At 37.5% G+C, this 17,817-nt stretch overlaps 1 protein-coding gene across 4 annotated transcripts in view; it reads right to left on the bottom strand.

Annotated features, from left to right (window-relative positions):
* The window catches only part of GRIK2 (glutamate ionotropic receptor kainate type subunit 2), a 598,580-nt gene that overhangs the window by 274,180 nt on the left and 306,583 nt on the right, over positions 1-17,817 (bottom strand). For all 4 annotated transcript variants that reach the window (XM_030556012.1, XM_030556013.1, XM_030556010.1 and 1 more), the window contains 3 exons: positions 14,772-14,915; positions 13,162-13,269; positions 2,400-2,513 (listed from right to left, as the gene is read on the bottom strand). In XM_030556012.1, the coding sequence (XP_030411872.1) occupies positions 2,400-2,513; positions 13,162-13,269; positions 14,772-14,915 (366 nt within the window). The remainder of the gene's footprint in view (positions 1-2,399; positions 2,514-13,161; positions 13,270-14,771; positions 14,916-17,817) is intronic.

Below are 17,817 nucleotides of genomic sequence, written 5' to 3'. Positions count from 1 at the left end.
TGAAGACGGAACATAAGAGATGATGTGATCATGGTCTGTAATTACTTATACAGGAAGATGATGATATTGCAGGTTCTTTTAAATATAGCAGCCAAAGTTATAAAACAGGGGTTGGCAACCTCTGGCACACAGCTCGCCATGGTAAGCACCCTGGCGGGCTGGGCCAGTTTGTTTACCTGCCAGGTTGGCAGGTTCGTCCAATCGCGGCTCCCACTGGCCACAGTTCACTGTCCCAGGACAACAAGGGCGGCGGGAAGCTGCGGCCAGCACATCCCTTGGCCCGCAGCACTTCCCCGGCAGGTAAACAAACTGGTCTGACCCGCCAGGGTGCTTATCCTGGTGAGCCACATGCCAGAGGTTGCCGACCTCTGTTCTAAAAATATCTAATAGCTGGAGGTTGAAGTTAGCTATATTCAAATTGGAAATAAATTGCATATTTTAATTAATAATATTTAACCATTGGAACAGGTTCCCAAGGCATGTTGGTTGAGTCCCCAGCACCTGGAGTCTTTACATCAAGAATGGATATTTTTCTAATACATATGCTGTAGTTCAAACAGGTTTTTGAGCGAGATTCAAAAATTATTAGGTAAACTTCTATGGCTTGTGTTATGCAAAGTGGCCAGACTAGATGAGCACAATGGTCCCTTTTGGCTTTAAAATTCTATTAACCTATAAAAATCCAGTTTGAAATTTTAAAATAAACCTAAGTTGCCAGCAGTATCTGAATGTTAGTTCAGATACAGGCACAGAATCATCCTTCTCATTGGACTGCAGAATTAGGGGAATAGTGTGCATGCAATATAGTTGCAGCCATGTTGGGCCCAAAATATTAGACAATGTAGGTAAGGTAATAAACTAATATCTTTTATTGGACCAATTTCTGTTGGTAAGACAGACAAGCTTTCAAGCCACAAAAAGCTCTTCTTCAGGTCTGAAAAAGATGCTCCCAGTGTCGCAGCTAAGAGCCAAGTGGAACAGATTGTTTAGCATAAGTAGCTAGTACACATTCCAAGCGGAGTGGCCCGTTAACACCCCTGCAGTCATAAAAAAATGGGATTAGTGGGTTTCAGATTGGTTTAATAAGCCATAAACTCAATGTCTCTGTTCAGTCCATGATTTTTAGTGTCTAGCAGAATTATGAATTTAAGCTCTCAGGCTCATCTTTTGAAAGTGTTGTGCAAGTTTCCTACAAGGCTGAGAACTGATAGATTAGATAGGAGTGACTGCTTTGGGAAAAGTGTTCATCCTCAGATAATAAGATGTTTTTGTCTTATATCATCAAATATATTACACATTATCATCTGTTCTGGCAGGATCTGGTAACGTTTTGAGATGGTATGTCCTGGCCTGTGGGGAGCTGGCTTCTGATGATGAACTTGGAGAGGTTGGGTGGGTTATTTGAAGCCCAGAAGTGAAAGCAATGAACTCCCACTTCTGGTCTTCAAACACCCCGCAGCCGCTGCCAGCAAATCATCAGAAGCAGGAATAACTCTGCTAACTACTTATGCTAAACAATCTTTTCCACTTTGCATTTAGCTGTGATTCTCTGTGAGTACCATTTCCCAGAATTGAAGAAGAGTTCTGTGAGGCTTTTTCACCAACAGAAGTTAATCCAATAAAAGGAATAGTATGTTGCATTCTGATACCTGTAACTGCAGAATGATGGGAGTCAAGTAGCATAAACACTTTCAGAGCTTCTTTTGGGTTAAAATTAAAATTACTGGTTTAAAATAATAGTACAGATATTATTGAATATTAACTTATGTTATCATTAAAAATATACATACAAGAAAGTTAAAATAGCTGGCTCACTGGTATTAATTTAGTAATGAAGATGAAAATAACTTTGAGGAAAATTGTTCATTTAATTTAAGATAATTGCTAAGAATAAAAATCCTTTCATATGATTAAAAAGGAGGCTAACTTAAAATTTTCATGATAATTGCAATGAAAAAGACTGAAAACGCTACTGTTTGTAACAATAAAACCTTACAGCGTTATCTGGCTGATAAAAGTAGTGGCAATGTTCTGAATTTGAATCAGTGGCCTAATTATCTTTCAAGTTCATTTGAATCAATACATTTTTTTTTCTAAATATGACTTTAAAAATGTCTAGATTAATTTGTTTTGTCCAGATATTTTTTTAGCCAATAATAAGCAAACCTAACTTATTAAATGAGATAGCACTGAAGTGAGAGTAAATTTACATCAACTTAGACAAGAATAAAAATCCGTGACTAAATTAACACTGTAGCTCATTCATTACACAGTAATTGATAAATAACTGTAAAATACATGACATACTGTTCATTACCAATGTAATTAGTACAGCCTTTTCTATCCACTTTCATGTACATCCATATTTCCAGAAAAGGAATGCAAATATAATTACTTACCAAGATGGTAGTAACAATTAAAGAACGATTGGATAGGGAGTCTGTGATGTTTGCTGGTTTTCCTTTCTGATTCTCTGTCATGTTAAGGCCACTTGCTGGATCCCAAGTTCCAATCTATAAAAACAGCATATGCACTTTATAAATTGTCCATCGGTTCTATTAGGCACCTAGGAGAGAATACTGTAAAAGAGAAGTTAAGACTGCTAACACTTATTATTCACCTCTACTGCATTATCTGCTGTCATTATATTAAAGTCTGCTTGTTTAAAGTATGATTCACTGCACTTCAGAGTGTGTCTGGTGAAGTGTGACATTAAGGGCAAAATGATGCAAAGAATTTCTAAAGTCACTCTGAGTGCTTAATTTCCTATTTAAACTTTCATTCTCCGAGATAAACCACCTCTGATGATAACTTGATAGCTGAGGGGAAATTCATTTGCAGAGCATACAGTATCTCTTCTGTGAATGGATTTATCCCTTCTCATCATAGTTAGCATAAGGGCAGAAAAAGATATTTTGGAGAAAATATAATGGGGAAGAGTCAAATTTTATTAAGTGGAATAGTATGATTGATTTTCTGATAAGATTCTGTACATATCTTCTGACACGTAGGGCCTTGACGTCCTTATCCCAGAAACAATCAATAGCAGTTTTGCCTAAGTAAGGAGTTCAAGTTGTGTCTTATATGGTGGCATTACTCCAGTGTTTCACCTGTATAACTCCACTAAAAGCAACAGTTACATGAGTGTAAAATTTGAATAACCAAGAGGTAAATCCATACCTTAGCACTTTTCTTTAGGTGTAAGACTATTTTGGTTCCTTTGTCTTATTTTAGTTCATTATGGTGTACAATCCCTAATCAGAACACTGACAAAATTAGGGCAGTCAGGCCTGAAGGGCCCAGTCAGTGTCCAAACTGATGCTTAGACTGTGGGAGCTAAGCCTGGTGCCATAGAGTGGTCCACTCTACACTGGCTCAGTCAATCCCTGTACCTGGTGAGGTGGTGCCACAACTCAGCTGTTGGGGACCCCAATCACACTCCCATCCCTCCCCTTCCACTTCCCATGCTGTTTCCACCCCTGAGTTTCTCGCTTTCCCTTTCTCTGGGGTGAGGGAGACCCTCAGAAAGCAGTATTTGTTTTCCCTTTCCTCACTCCAGCAGGGGTTGCTGTTCTCCCCACACACACACACACGGGGGTCACTGTACACCACACACACACACAGAGTAGTGACACTCAGGTCAGTTTTTGTTCAGGAAGGACTTTAACCTATATTTCATATACTAATGTGAGCTCTCTTCCCCGCCGCTCACCCCTCTGGAAAATAAGGTGGAGAGTCTTTAAATCAGAGTAAGTAAGGAACTTGAATAACCTTACGTACTAACATGTTTCAGTTTTTACATGCGAGTATCCCTTGAAAGGAGTAACTATTACTACATTTCCAGACTTCCAGACCACAGGACTCTAAAGCAGTGCTGCCCAGTCAGTCAAACGCAACCTGGAAATCGGTTGCAAGGGGGCAATCAGAAATGCACAACTCACTGGCTAAGAAAGCAGTAAAATCCTAGAGTCATTAGGAACCAACAAGAGCCCAGACAGGGAAGGGAAGGGAAGGAAAGGAAAGAACAGCTCCTTGCCTCCTTCTGCTGCTGCCTCCATCACTCAGCCACTCATGACATGGTTGGCAAAGTGCAGAGATGTTGGGCAAAGCTGTGATAGGTCACTTGTAGAAGAGAACTGGCAACAAGGGGAGAGATAAGGTGGGAGCTGGGGAAGAGGAGGCTGAGATTAGGGGTGACCTGGGTTTGTCAATGCTGTTCCTGTACAACAGTGAGTTGGGTAGGATTGGGTTGGGTTAATCGTCACTATCTTTTCAGCAATTATAGCCTCGTCTCAGGAAAGTGATCTATGAATAATGCAGATGTAGATATCTAAGGAGACCCTTATGGGAATCCCATATACATACACATTATCCAATTCAAATCTTAAATTCAGGAAACCATATATTTTATTTTATTTTATTTTATTAAGCCTGCCTAAAAATTCTGATACCCGTAGTCAATTAAAGTAATTTCTTCCACTACATCTTTCAACATAACATGTGCTTTGGTTAATCTAACCACATTTGCGAGTCGCTGAGGATTACCGCATTAGAATTTTGGTTTTCCTTAACCAAACCTATCTAGTCTCATAAGTGGTTCTATCATTTAAAGGAAAATTTCTCTGTGTGAAAAATAAAAATCCTACTGTTTTCTCTAAATAGATATACTTATAGTTGCATGTTACAGCATTCTGTTTATCTTTTTTGAAAATTGTGAATAAAGAATTGTAAAAACTGAAGGAAAGAGAGGGCCAGACTGTCATAGGTGTGCCACCTTACACATTATCTCTTTTGGGTGAACAAAGCTTCAACAACCACCATAGATATGGCAGACACTGCTATTGTTTACAAGTAATGCAACATATCAACATTCTACTAAAAGCTATTTCTCCATGAATGAAAGTAAAAGTTGAAGATTAACCTTGGCACCAAATCTGTTGCAGTGTTTTAATTCTCAAGCAGTCTTAAGAACTGAATAGATTTAGTAACGTATGTTCAGTGAAAACCGGAAAACAAATAATTCCCTTGAGGCAAAAAATGTAGTAGAATCAAACCAAGCTAATTTATTATGTATATTTGCAATCCAGCCTCTCTATGGCAATCTAAACATGTTGAGTATTATAAGGTACATGTTTAAAGGGACATTTACATAGCAATTGCAGTTATGAGCAAAACTTTATCATCAGATCTAAGACAACGGTGGAGGGACAATATAATCTTCAAATCCTTATTCACATAAGTAGCCTTATGTGAATAGCTCATGACATCACTTGTGAGTACGAAGCTCATGTGAATAAAGGTGCATAAACAGGCCCTAAACTCTCAAGTTCTAGTTGCAGCCAAAGAAAACATACATTTGTAGTTCCTACAGGATACATATTTATAACAAAAAAAGCTTTTGGATTACTTGGAGATCAACATTCAGCAATGACTTTCACATTGTTCTCCAACAGAAAGGCAGTCAACAATGTTAAAAAGGTCTTGGGGTGTTGCTACAGGTACTGAGACATATGAACCAAACATAGAAGGGGACAAGGAACAGGAAATGGAGAAATATTCATTGAATCACAAATAAGAGTCATAGAACTCCCAGAATTATATTATTATTAAGGACCTATTTAGCTTGTCATATTGCAGAGATTGCAGATTCCACAATATTAGGCTACCATTGCAATTTTGACAGCGGGAGCCCTGCTGTGTGCGGGGCTGACAGTGGGAGCCTCTGGCAGGTGACAATGGAAGCCCCTGCTCTGAGCCTTGTGTTCCTGCTCTTAGTCTCAGGCCCCAGGCAGACACCAGAAAATCAGGGAAAAGGAATGAGAGACTTTATTACTGCAATTATTTCTTTTCCATAATTTCCCATGGCTTGTCCACAACTCCGCTGCAATTTTTTTTGACAATCATCCCGCAATTCAAGCAGGGCATTACTTGTTATGTAATTAATCTCTACTAACAGAAATGTATGTCTTATGCCTAAGAGAAATCAGTCATTTTTAGGCAGGTATATACACAGTTCCACAGGGTCAATCAATCAAGTAGATCCTTTCACTACAATATTAAATAGGGTTTTCATGACATTTATCTGACACAGGCTCAATATAAACATAATAAAAAACTGAAAGATGATCAGAAGTCTCCTAAAAATATTCAATGTGTTATCCAAAAAATAGACTTCAGCAAATACCAGAAGATATGGTCTGGAAATATCCACTTGCATTTTAAAATGAATTAGCTTCATTTGTGCTCAAACGTCTTGTATGCACTTTTTCCACAAAGATCAGAGTACCTGAGTTTACTCCCACAAATGTTCATGGAAAGAATTTCAAACATGAACAAAATACATTTGAATTTGCACAATTATTTGTGCCAGAAAAAAACTTGTAAGACTAATGCAAACAGTACTAGAATTCACAAATGAGCAGTTAGTTGCAGGTCTGGAGAATAATATCACTGTGCAAAGGAGAGCTCAGAGATACTACAGTAATCTAATATAAAATATCTGGAAAAATGCAGTGATTTAGCTTAGTTCTTCTGAACAGCCTCAACAAATCTGCTGCAAAATGTTGAAAGTGGTCTTTTTCTTTTACCACATATCACGTTGTAAAGATCTGCTTTTAGTCATGTCAATAACAATCTAGCAAAAGTTATGTGTGAAAAAATTCTATTCCACTTTCTGTGGAAATGTAAGAAATCAAGTGTTTAGCCTCCTCTTGAGCACTCTCATATTCCCTTCGAAGCTACTATATTTGCCAGGAACAATTTGATTTAACACAAATCCTCAAACTCCGTAAGACATGTATTGTACTCATCTTGAAACTGAGCTTGGCTGAGTTCATGTCTAGACTACAGAGGAGTTTACTGTATGTCAGTCAAATGAGACTTTACCCACAGATATTTCATAATATAGATTATATGCAATTTATTGTCTACTTAGAATGTAGATAAAATATGTTTATAACTAACCAAATGTTTTCACTGTTATTTTCAGAATTACCATCAAAATGTTGACATTTTTTTCTGACTGTGAGGTGCCCAAACATGCATGTACTGTTCTAGATGTGGCACCTTTACTGTTGCAATAAGAGGGATCACCATCTTTAGGGTCTTTGATGCAAATCTTTCAAGTGTGCAGCCAAAATCACATTGGCTTCCCCCCTACTCCAATATATGACAAGCTCCTATATAGTTTACTACCCTAAGTTATCAGACATTTCTATAGTGCTTATTACTTCAAGATCTAAGCTACTGTCTTTTTGGTATTACTATTTCCCATTTAAATCCTTCCCATTTAATCCCTAAGTTCCATATTCCATTTTCCTCGAAAAATATTTAACTCATTTTATTATTTTACATATTTCTGATCTCTCCAAATCTTTTTGTTCATTTGTTTGTCCTCTCTGGCATTTGTATAGTAATACACCTCCTACTTTCATATTTGTTAATTTAAGTAATGTGCCACGCACTCTTCCTTCCAGGTCATTAACGAAAATATTAAATATAGCTAAATTTGCAGTGTAATACTGGACAATATTTTTCAGCTCAATTCATACCATATATTCATGTCCTTCAGCCAATTTTTAGTCCATTTGATAGTGTTCTTGTCCAAGGCAATTTTATTCTAGTTTCAAAACTAGTAATATTTCATGACACAATGTATCAAAGGCTGTATTAAAGTCCAGATATAGGGCAGACCAATTTAAGTAAAGTACCAGTAATTTCCCCCCGCAGAACAGCCTTACTATAAGTAATGCTTCACTATAATCAGAGTGATAATTTGCTTTTTATAATGGATTGCAGCAATTTGGGATTGTCACTGTACTTAACTTAGGTTTCAATATGTCCAAATTCACTAAGGGAATTCTACTATACATTGTTTACTGAACTCTAATTCTTCATTTGCATGTATTATTTTAAAAAATCAGGTTTGTCTGGCATTACTTGCTATTTGTATATTCATGGCGTTTTATTGCTTACAGGTCTGTTATTCTGTAAGGCCAATATTTTCAAAAATGAGTGCAGCCAGGAAAATTAATCTGAATTAATTTCAGGCGTGAATTGCAAGTGGATTTGTTAAACCATAATACATTTGTGTGTGAATACACACAAATGTATTATGCAGAACTAAAGTGGTGTTACTTCAGTTTAATTACTTTGAAAATTAATTAAACTAAACCAAATTAGGGTCATTTTATTTCTGAACAACAGAGATTTAATGTGGTTTAACTAACCCACTTCAAATTCACACCTTTAGTTAATTCAGATTAATTTTCATGGATGTCCCCATACAGACAAGACCTTGGGCATGCTCATTCTGATGCAGGATCATTCCTTACTGCACTGTCTCTAAGGTTTTTACTCAGTACAGTTTTATGAGTCCCATCACTTCTCTTTGAAGGCTGTTCTGCTGATTGAACCACCTAACTGTGAGAAAGTTTACCACAATATATAGCCATAATTTTCCAGTTTGTTAATTTCATGGTTCTACTCACTTCCCCATCTTTGCTGTGTGTACTCAAATGCTTATAAACCAATATATTGTTCTCAGTCACTATTTAGCTAAAATAAAATATTTAAAAGCCAATTCCTCCACCCCTGATTATTTTTGTTGTTCTTCCTGCAGTTTGTCAATATATTTTGGTAATTACACAAAATGAATGCAACATTTCAGAGAGGTCACAATAAACCATATAGAAAGGTATTACTAACTTTTTGCTCCCTCTCTTCCAGATCTAAAATTATGTTTAATAAGGCCAGACATAACACAGATCTCTATGGAAGACAATAGACACTTCCTGTAGTTCAATATGTTGCCATTTATCAACACCTGTTGTTGATGGTATTTCAGATAATTTTCAATCCACATGACACTGTTTCTATCCAAGCCAATTTGCATTAATTTTTCAAATAAGATTGCAAAATACAGTATCAAATACTTTACTGAAATCCAAATATATTACATCCACTGTGTTCCTTTCATCTGCTAATTTTGTATTTCTATCAAAAAAGCAATCAAGCTTGTCTGGCAAGATTTATGATTTATGCTGCTTATTGTTCTTGTACTCCACTGGTGCTCGGTGTCTGTACCAGATGCTTGCTGTAGCTCCTTGATTTTTATTTCCTGTATCCACACACTAGTATTTCCCTGTTATTCATTATTAAATTGCATCACACTGGTTTTGTGCATGCTTCTGAAACACATTATGGGGTCTGATCATTCTCAACTCCCTCATATCAATCAAAGCGGAGAGTGCTCAGCATCTCTCAGGATCAGGCCCAAAGTGCTACTTCACCTCTTCCTCAAGGACCCATCAATAATAATACCTAGTTTTGATAATTGTATCACTTCCAGTTCTTATTTATTTCCCATATTCCTTATATAGTACATAAATCCTTATATCTGTTGTTATATATGTGTCTGTAGATCATTTCCATCCTTCCTCATTTTCACATTGAAATCATATACCCACCAACCTAGCTTAAAAAATCTACGTAGCAAGCTCAGTTTTAAATCCATATGCTTCTTAATTCTTCTGATGAAATGGAGATCTATTGCAGAAAGTCCCCTCACATCAAAGAAAGCCTTGTAATGTTCCATAAAAACAAGCTCCTTCTTTGTTCCATTAGCTAGTACTCATTGACTAATCTCCAGAATCAGTTTTCTCCCTTCTTCACACTCGTATGCAGCACAGGAAGACTCTCTGAGATGCTCAGCTGTATTGCTGCCATCATCAATTCTATTTCCATGCCTCTAAGTCATTCTTGATTCTATAGAACTATTAGCCCCACTTTTCTCATTTACTCCCATGTGGACTGCAATAAGTGGATATTCATTTCCATTATTTAGGTTCTCTTTTTCCCATCTTGTCATATTCCTTCTTCTGACTCCAAGGATCCAGCATATTAAAAAATGACTATTTGAGTTGTCGATGGCCTGGACCATATTTTCAGAACAACCATTTGCCAGGTTGACTCATGACTTTTGTTTCTGGTGGCTCCCTTTCAATCATTACTCAGGAGATTGACTGTCCTCAGTCTCCTTTTAGTCTATTTATTCCCTAATTTATGAAGGCCAGAGGGTTTGTCGCCGGTGATTACTTTGAACAGCTCTATATTGTTTCCCTTCTCTTCTTTCTTGATGTCCGTCTACCTTCATACTTCACCATATCCATCCCATTTTTGGTTTCAAGTGGCTGGGTCTCTCATAACAGTGCCTCCCTTTGTGAATTGATTCAGCTTCTCCTGCTGCTTCAGACCCTTCACTTTTTCTTCCAGAATGGAAGTCAGCTTGCACTTCAAGCATAGTATCCCACTTGGCATTCCTACAGAAAACGTAACATTTTCTGCAATTGACTGTCTCTGTTTCTTTAGTGGTCATATCACAGTTACTGCTAATACAACTTGCTCTCTTTCTGAATCAAAAAGTTTCCCTACTATAAAATCTTCATTCTTAAACGCTCTTGAGAAATAACCAGTTTGAGGCTCTGTGGCTGTACCTTTGCCACTAGGATAATAAGAAGCCTCTAATAGTGGATTTGAGATAGGAGTAATATAACAATGAATATTATTTAAATTAAACTCCTTTATTCAGTTATACACAAAACTTTATGGAAAAAGGAAATGGGAATCCTGTTGCATATTGCAAAATTGACAGTTTAGTAGAAGTAAGATTTGGGCATTCGTACCTTGGGACAGTATTTAGCAAAGCTTTCTCTGAAGCGAAGGGAAGCCCCAGTGTTTGCTGCAGACCTCTGGACTCTATCTTCAGTCGTATGAGGATCTTGTAAATGCAATTTATAACTTTATATTGCACCACCTGCTGTTAAGAATTTAGTATTGCAAGAACAGCAGCTCCCTATTGAAGAGTGGAAAACTACTCAATATTAGTTGGTTTGTTTTCATTTTAGGTGGTTTGTTGCTTTTGGCCCCTTACATCTTCCTGATTGGAAGTTGTAAGGTGGGGAAATGGTTTAATAGGAAAGGAAATATGTACATAACAGATACATATATAAAGAAAAAAAGAGAGGGAGATTGAGTGGAGAGCACTGATTAACTAAAACCAGTAAATGGCGACCAAGAGACTATAAAACTAGTCTACAGCCCCCTGAGTTCATTCCAGCCTGGAAGCATTCCAGTTTAAGAGCCCAGTTGGACTAAGATTTTTGATCCAAGCTAGACACTCAGCCTAGGTGAGGATTTTGTGACGCTTATATTTCTGAGTAAGTTTTTGCCAGATGCCTTCTTGACCTTGAAGGTGGATTTCAGAAGGGGGTGATTGTTTTATATGATTGTTGCTATTAGAGTTCTGAAAGTTAAAATTAAAAAGTTCTCTATTTTGATACTTGATGGACTCCTGATTTACAATGTGCTTTAATTGTTTATGCTGTATTTACTGAGTCTATGATCCATGCTACAGTTGTATTATGACAACCTGATCCCTTCATCTGAAGTCACTTTCAGATCTAAGAGGAAGTTTTCAAATGTGTTTTCCTATAACTAGACACCTATATTCATAAGGTGTAGACACTTAAATAAGAGGCCTGATTATCAGAGCTGGTGAGTGCTCATCTCTACATCCCCTCTCCTGGTTCTCTTCTTTGCTCCACACATTTTCCAAGACAGTCTTCATCTTTCAATCAGACTAAATCCCAAGTTCCCACAGCTCCCAAACTTTGGCCCATAGTGGACTAAAGAATTATGTAATTCCTCGCAGCAGACCCAGATTTACTCCACTATAAATTCCTGTACTGTATTCAGAGTGAGCATGCACGATGCCTCTCTTAGTTCAAGGGAAGGTTAACCTCTTCCTCGTTAAGCTCTGCACAGGTTACATTGGACATGGACTGGGAGAGAAATCAGGTCAAAATTTCAGACATGGGTGTCTATCGTTAGGTACTACATATCCACAAACTATTTGAAGAAAGCTGAAGCTGGAAGGAGAAATGTAAGTTTATCTTCCTCTCTGTTATGTAGCTGAATTAAGCCACACTTTATAACCCTCTTTTGGACTCAGCTGAAGGAGGTCATGCATTATGGAGTAGATTTTCAGTGGAGCTCATCCTCCAGCAGCTCCCACTGAACCACCTAAATATGTGGCCAGGTTTTCAAAATTGTTCAGCACCCAAGAACAATGACTGGTCCAGCGCTCTGGACACTTCTGAAACATCTGGCCATTTCATTCAGGGGCCTAAACGGGAGCTGAGGCAACTGTTTTGAAAATCTGTGCTGCAACTCCTGCACTATTAAAATCAATGGGAATGAAACCGGGGAGTAAAATTTCAAGCCTGGTCCAAATTATGGGTGTGCTGCATTTTTTTCAATGTATTGCTATCAACCTTAATTTTGGACGGGGTTGAGTAAATCCCTGTTGACTGTATGTTTAGTGCTTATACTCTCCATTTGCTTTCTTGTTTTACAGCAGAAAGCTGTTTAAATTTCACCTAGACATTCAGATTCCTCCCCACATTATTACCCCATCTCCTCAGAATTTCTTAACAAAACCCGTTAAAAAGATAACAAACCTTCTCTAGAAACCCCCAGTCCTACTTCTAGAAACACTCAGCTCAGTATCCAGTCCTCTGTTTCCATCGTCCTCTTTTGTAAAATATATGCTTGTTATTCACTTTCTCTAGAGCACCCTACAAATTTGTCTTAAGCATTTAACTTGTTATACTTAAAAATGCTACACTATCATTTTTGGTACTTGTTCTATGGTTATATGTTGATTATTCATATTTATGTCTGGTGATTGATATTCTGTAATCTCTCTATGGCCATGAACTGTATATGCAAATATTCAGAGCAAAACCCAAGTGTTTCTTAATTATAATGGTAACGAGACCTTAGTTAATGAAAGCGGTACACAGTCCCGTAATTCTAGTATAACACATTGCCCAAAACAAAATGCTTAAGCTGTCCTAAGTAATACTTTACCTTTACTTCTTAATTGTGAGTTAGCTCTTTATTTCCATTATAAACATAAGAGGTTGGGGTTTTTTTTGGTAAGGTTGTTAAAGGCTACCTCCTTCTTAAGAGCACAAATATGTGCCTACATTCCATATGATGCAGTTGTAACATGGTATAAATACCTTCCTCATATAGGGAAAGTATTTTTTTAATACTTCATATTATTCTCCAAGCAAATAGGATGAACATCTCAAGTACCTTTTCAAGACCTTCTTCCTTGAGGCTGATCACATCTAAATCAAAATCTGTCCTTAAGCCATTGGTTTTGTTGAAAGTTATCCTGCCTGTGAGGCCTTCCCAGTGGGCCTATGGAAAAAGAAAAATAATTTCCATAAATAAGAAGCCAAAAAAAAAAAGAGAACAAAATTAATTTCTACCAAAATGGGAACATGAATTATTCATTACATTTAAATAATTCACCTTGTGGCTGATCTAAAGATAAAATAATTTCATATTCATTTCTGAGATTCTCAGGGTTTTTCCTAATTAAATCAACCTTTCTTTAACCTCTGTACACAATTTCTTAACAGCCTTCCATTTTAGCCAATAAAAGTGGTCTTACTTAGTGTGATTAAAGACTGTTTCCATTAATTCTCCTCACACATTTATAATTACCGTTTTTATTTTCCCCACTATATGTACTAGATTTGTTTAATTTCTGTCATTTTTCTTTTCTGCAAATAAGGTCTTGATGCTGCGAGGTGCTGAGCCTCAAATCTCTTTGAGACAACACCAGGCATTGATAGGGTGTTGGAACAAATTTTATAGTGGTGCCAAAAGCCATTTAAATAAACTGTAAGCCCTATATATAATGGAAACAACTTAAGCGGACCCCTAGTTCCATCACCTATGACTTTGAGGGACCTGAGTCAGCACCTATCAGAAATGAACGTTTGATTTTAGAAGGCACAATATATTATTTTCTTATGACTTAGAGATGACAATTTTTAAATGGTAGAGCCAAATGATGCCATTAATGGGTTCTGCAAGCATAGTCATTGTTAATAACTGAAAATAAGAAGTATATTACACTCCCAATATTATCTATTATAGTGAAAGCATTCAAGAGGAGATGTCAGAAAAGCAATTTACGATCTTGCAAGTAGGCACTGTTAAAAATGGAAATTTACTACACTGCTGTATTTCTTTTTACTACAGTATCTACTTACAATGGAAAATTCAGAGCTAGGCACTTACGGGACAACGTATTTGAACAGTGTACAGTGTTGACCCTCAACATCTTAAATTATCCATGACTGTATAAGTACTAAATTTTAAATAAAAATCCAAAGGAAGTTACATTGAGGCAAAACATATAAATTAAAAACATTTATGGAAGAAAATAATCCAGCCTATAGATTTTTACATTACCAGAGCTATACAGAATAAATCGCAAACAGATTAAAGTGGAATAGATAGAGGTAAAGGTTGCATGGGAAATTGGTGGGCCAAGGAATATAGTCTAGAATTTTGCTTTTAGAATTATTTATTACATATTTACCTCTATGATCATTTTAGCATCACAGAAGTTCCAAGAAAGATCAACAAAACATTTCATTTTGTCTATTTACAGTGCAATACCTTCACCCTTTTGTATTTTTTATATTTATAAATTGTTCCTGTATAAAAAACCATACGAACAGTTTTCAAATGTAAAAGAGGCTTTGACTGCAAGTCTCCCCCCACACAACAAGCAGAAAGAATCCCATCTGCTGGAAAAAAAAAATTAAAATAGACTAAGGGTGGGTGGAAGATGGGATGTGGGTAGGGGTAAGAAGAAACCAGAACATATTTTATTAAAGACATACCTCTTTAATGAGACTCATAAAACGGGTCCCAAAGCGCCATGGTTTGTGCCGATTACACTGTAATGAACTGACAGTCATCTGTGGGAACTGCTGGACAGCCACTGATACCACATGAACTGCATCGTACATTAAAGCTGCGTCCGTCTGAAATTAGAATGAAATCAATGCAGTGAACACAAAATTGAAAGCGCATGACAGATAATAAAAAAGAGAGAAAGAAAAAATCTGTCCTTTTGTTTGTTATAATGCAGGGAGAAAACAGTGTGACTGCCTGTGCAGCACTGTCAAATAAAACATAGTTACCAAGTTCCTACATCAGAAATGTCAAACTCCTCATTTTAGCTTTTCTTTTTTAATCCAGATATAAGGGCCCTTTTACATACTATCTGGGATCGCTGCAGAGCTCTAACAACTAAGATGACTTGTTTATAATATTAAAAAATAAGTACCTTAGGGGCCTATATAAATCACACTATGAATGTATAAGTCAATGAGCAAGTTATTCTCTTGGGTGAGGAGGAAAATGAAAGATTACTAAGGCCTCAGCTAAGAAGGAACATACACAGGCAGTGAAAAAAATAATATTTTTCCATTTTAGTATTATAGAGAAGATACAATCCCAAAGGTGCTCAGCATATTCACTAATCACCTTTTAGGAACTCAGTTTAATCCCTAGGGTTGACTTGACCAATTTTTCCCTTAAATGAGAGGCAATTCAGATTTACATTAAAATTCATATTCATTTTAATTGTTATCTTGTGTTCATCCAAATAAATAGCCTTTTTATGCCCAATAAATGCTAACCAGCATCATGCTAACAACAGTATTGAGCTAGTCACTCAACTGACACAGTACACTGTGCAAAGAAACCAATATGTCTCTTTCATTTTGTTTGATAAATAGTGGCAAGTGTTGCCACCAAAACTGAAAAGAGGACCTCAGACTCAGCCGGTGGAAATGAACTCTGCCATCTGCTCACCATACCTTAGAGAAAAAGGACCTATTTCCCCTTCTCATTCACATAATTAGTGAGCTGTGAAATGAGTTCTTTAATGGATAGGAAACCTGGAGATTATTGCACTTGTCACAATACAATACAATGTAATACAAAATGAGTTTATACAGCGGCTTTTCATGCAAATGCATCCCAGGGCATTTTACAATATGCAAAAGTGCTATGCCTTTATAGACCATAAGCCACGTTTAGATTTAAATAGGTCTCCTGAGCTGACATTTCAAAATTCAAATGGGAATAAATCCCAATTTTGAAATAGTCAGTACAATGGCTTCAGATGATTCAAGCAACAACAAAGCTTGTACTGATACTACAACTCGGACAAAAAATACACAGATCCTAAATTGTTCACCACCTAATAACACATTAAAATATTTTAAGTCCAAATTGATATCTGAGAAGGAGCCAATATAGCTCACAAAAGCTGGAGTAAAATAGTATGTCAGCTTTGTATAAATTAAAATTCTGTTGGCCGCATCTTGCTAAAGTTGGAGCTATTCAATATTTTCTCAAGGAAACCATAAAAAATGTACTACACATTAGTCTGGCTCAGATTTCAAATGTATGTGCTACGGTCTTCTTACAAGTATGTATTTTCACTGGCCATCTTCTAACTACATTCCCCGAACCAAAGAAAGGAAATGCTAATCACACATCTCCTGTAGCAATCAGTAGTCAGAATGCTTTCCATAGTAACCATCACCATTTTTACAAAAACAGGAATAAGAACAGTGTTATTGAAAGAGACAGACAACCCACTGCAAAAAATAGATTAAACTAATCAACAACTAAGCCCTCTTCATATTCAATTGGTCTCACCCCAACCATGAACAAATATGTCTGGAGGAGGACAATATGTAGACTACCACCTCCAGCAGAACAAGGGAGACAATGGTCAGAGATCAGAGGGGTAGCCGTGTTAGTCTGGATCTGTAAAAGCAGCAAAGAATCCTGTGGCACCTTATAGACTAACAGACATTTTGGAGCATGAGCTTTCATGGGTGAAGACATGCATCTGACCAAGTGGGTATTCACCCACGACAGCTCATGCTCCAAAATGTCTGTTAGTCTATAAGGTACCACAGGATTCTTTGCTACTTTTAATGGTCAGAGAAGTAAGCCAGAGCCAGAAAATTATACTAAAAGGATGAGGCCTGATCTATACTACGTGTTTATACTGAATTTAGCAGCATTAAACCGAATTAACCCTGCACCCGTCCACACAACGAAGCCCTTTATTTCGATATAAAGGGCTCATAATATTGATATCTATACTCCTCCCCGGCGAGGAGAGTAGCGGTCAAATCGGTATTGCCATTTTGTATTAGGGTTAGTGTGGCCACAATTCAATGGTATTGGCCTCCTGGAGCTATCCCACAGTGCACCACTGTGACGGCTCTGGACAGCCATCTGAACTCGGATGCACTGGCCAGGCAGACAGGAAAAGCCCTGCAAACTTTTGAATTTCATTTTCTGTTTGCCCAGCATGGACTGTATGGGGAGACAAATCTGTTCTATCAGAGCTCCGTTACAGAAGACGAAATGCCAAACCATTTGAAAAAATCTCCGGGCTATGATAGACAGAGGCCACAGCAGGGACTCAATACAGTGCTGCGTGACAAGCGTAACGGAAAACCAAAGAATCAAATGGATGCTCATGGAGGGAGGGAGGGGGGACTGAGGACTTGAGCTATCCCACAGATCCTGCAGTCTCCGAAAAGCATTTGCATTCTTGGCTGAGATCCCAATGCCTGAAGGGTCAAAAACATTGTCGCCAGTGGTTCAGGCTATATGTCGTCAATTTAGCCCCTTCCCCCCCATCAAAGAAAAGGGAAAAAAATCGTTTCTTGCCTCTTTTCAATGTCACAATATGCCTACTGGATGCTGCTGGTAGACGGGGTGCTGCAGCGCTAAACAGCAGCATCCCCGCCCCTCCCCGATGGCAGATGGTGCAATATGACTGATAGTCATCCTCATCATCATCCTGTGAGTGCTCCTGGCTGGCCTCAGTGAGGTCGGCCGGGGTCGCCT

The sequence above is a fragment of the Gopherus evgoodei genome, chromosome 3, assembly GCF_007399415.2.
Source record: "Gopherus evgoodei ecotype Sinaloan lineage chromosome 3, rGopEvg1_v1.p, whole genome shotgun sequence".
NCBI classification, from domain to species: domain Eukaryota; kingdom Metazoa; phylum Chordata; order Testudines; family Testudinidae; genus Gopherus; species Gopherus evgoodei.
The sequence above is the reverse complement of the archived record's forward strand: the minus strand, read 5'-3'. Positions and strand labels throughout refer to the sequence as shown.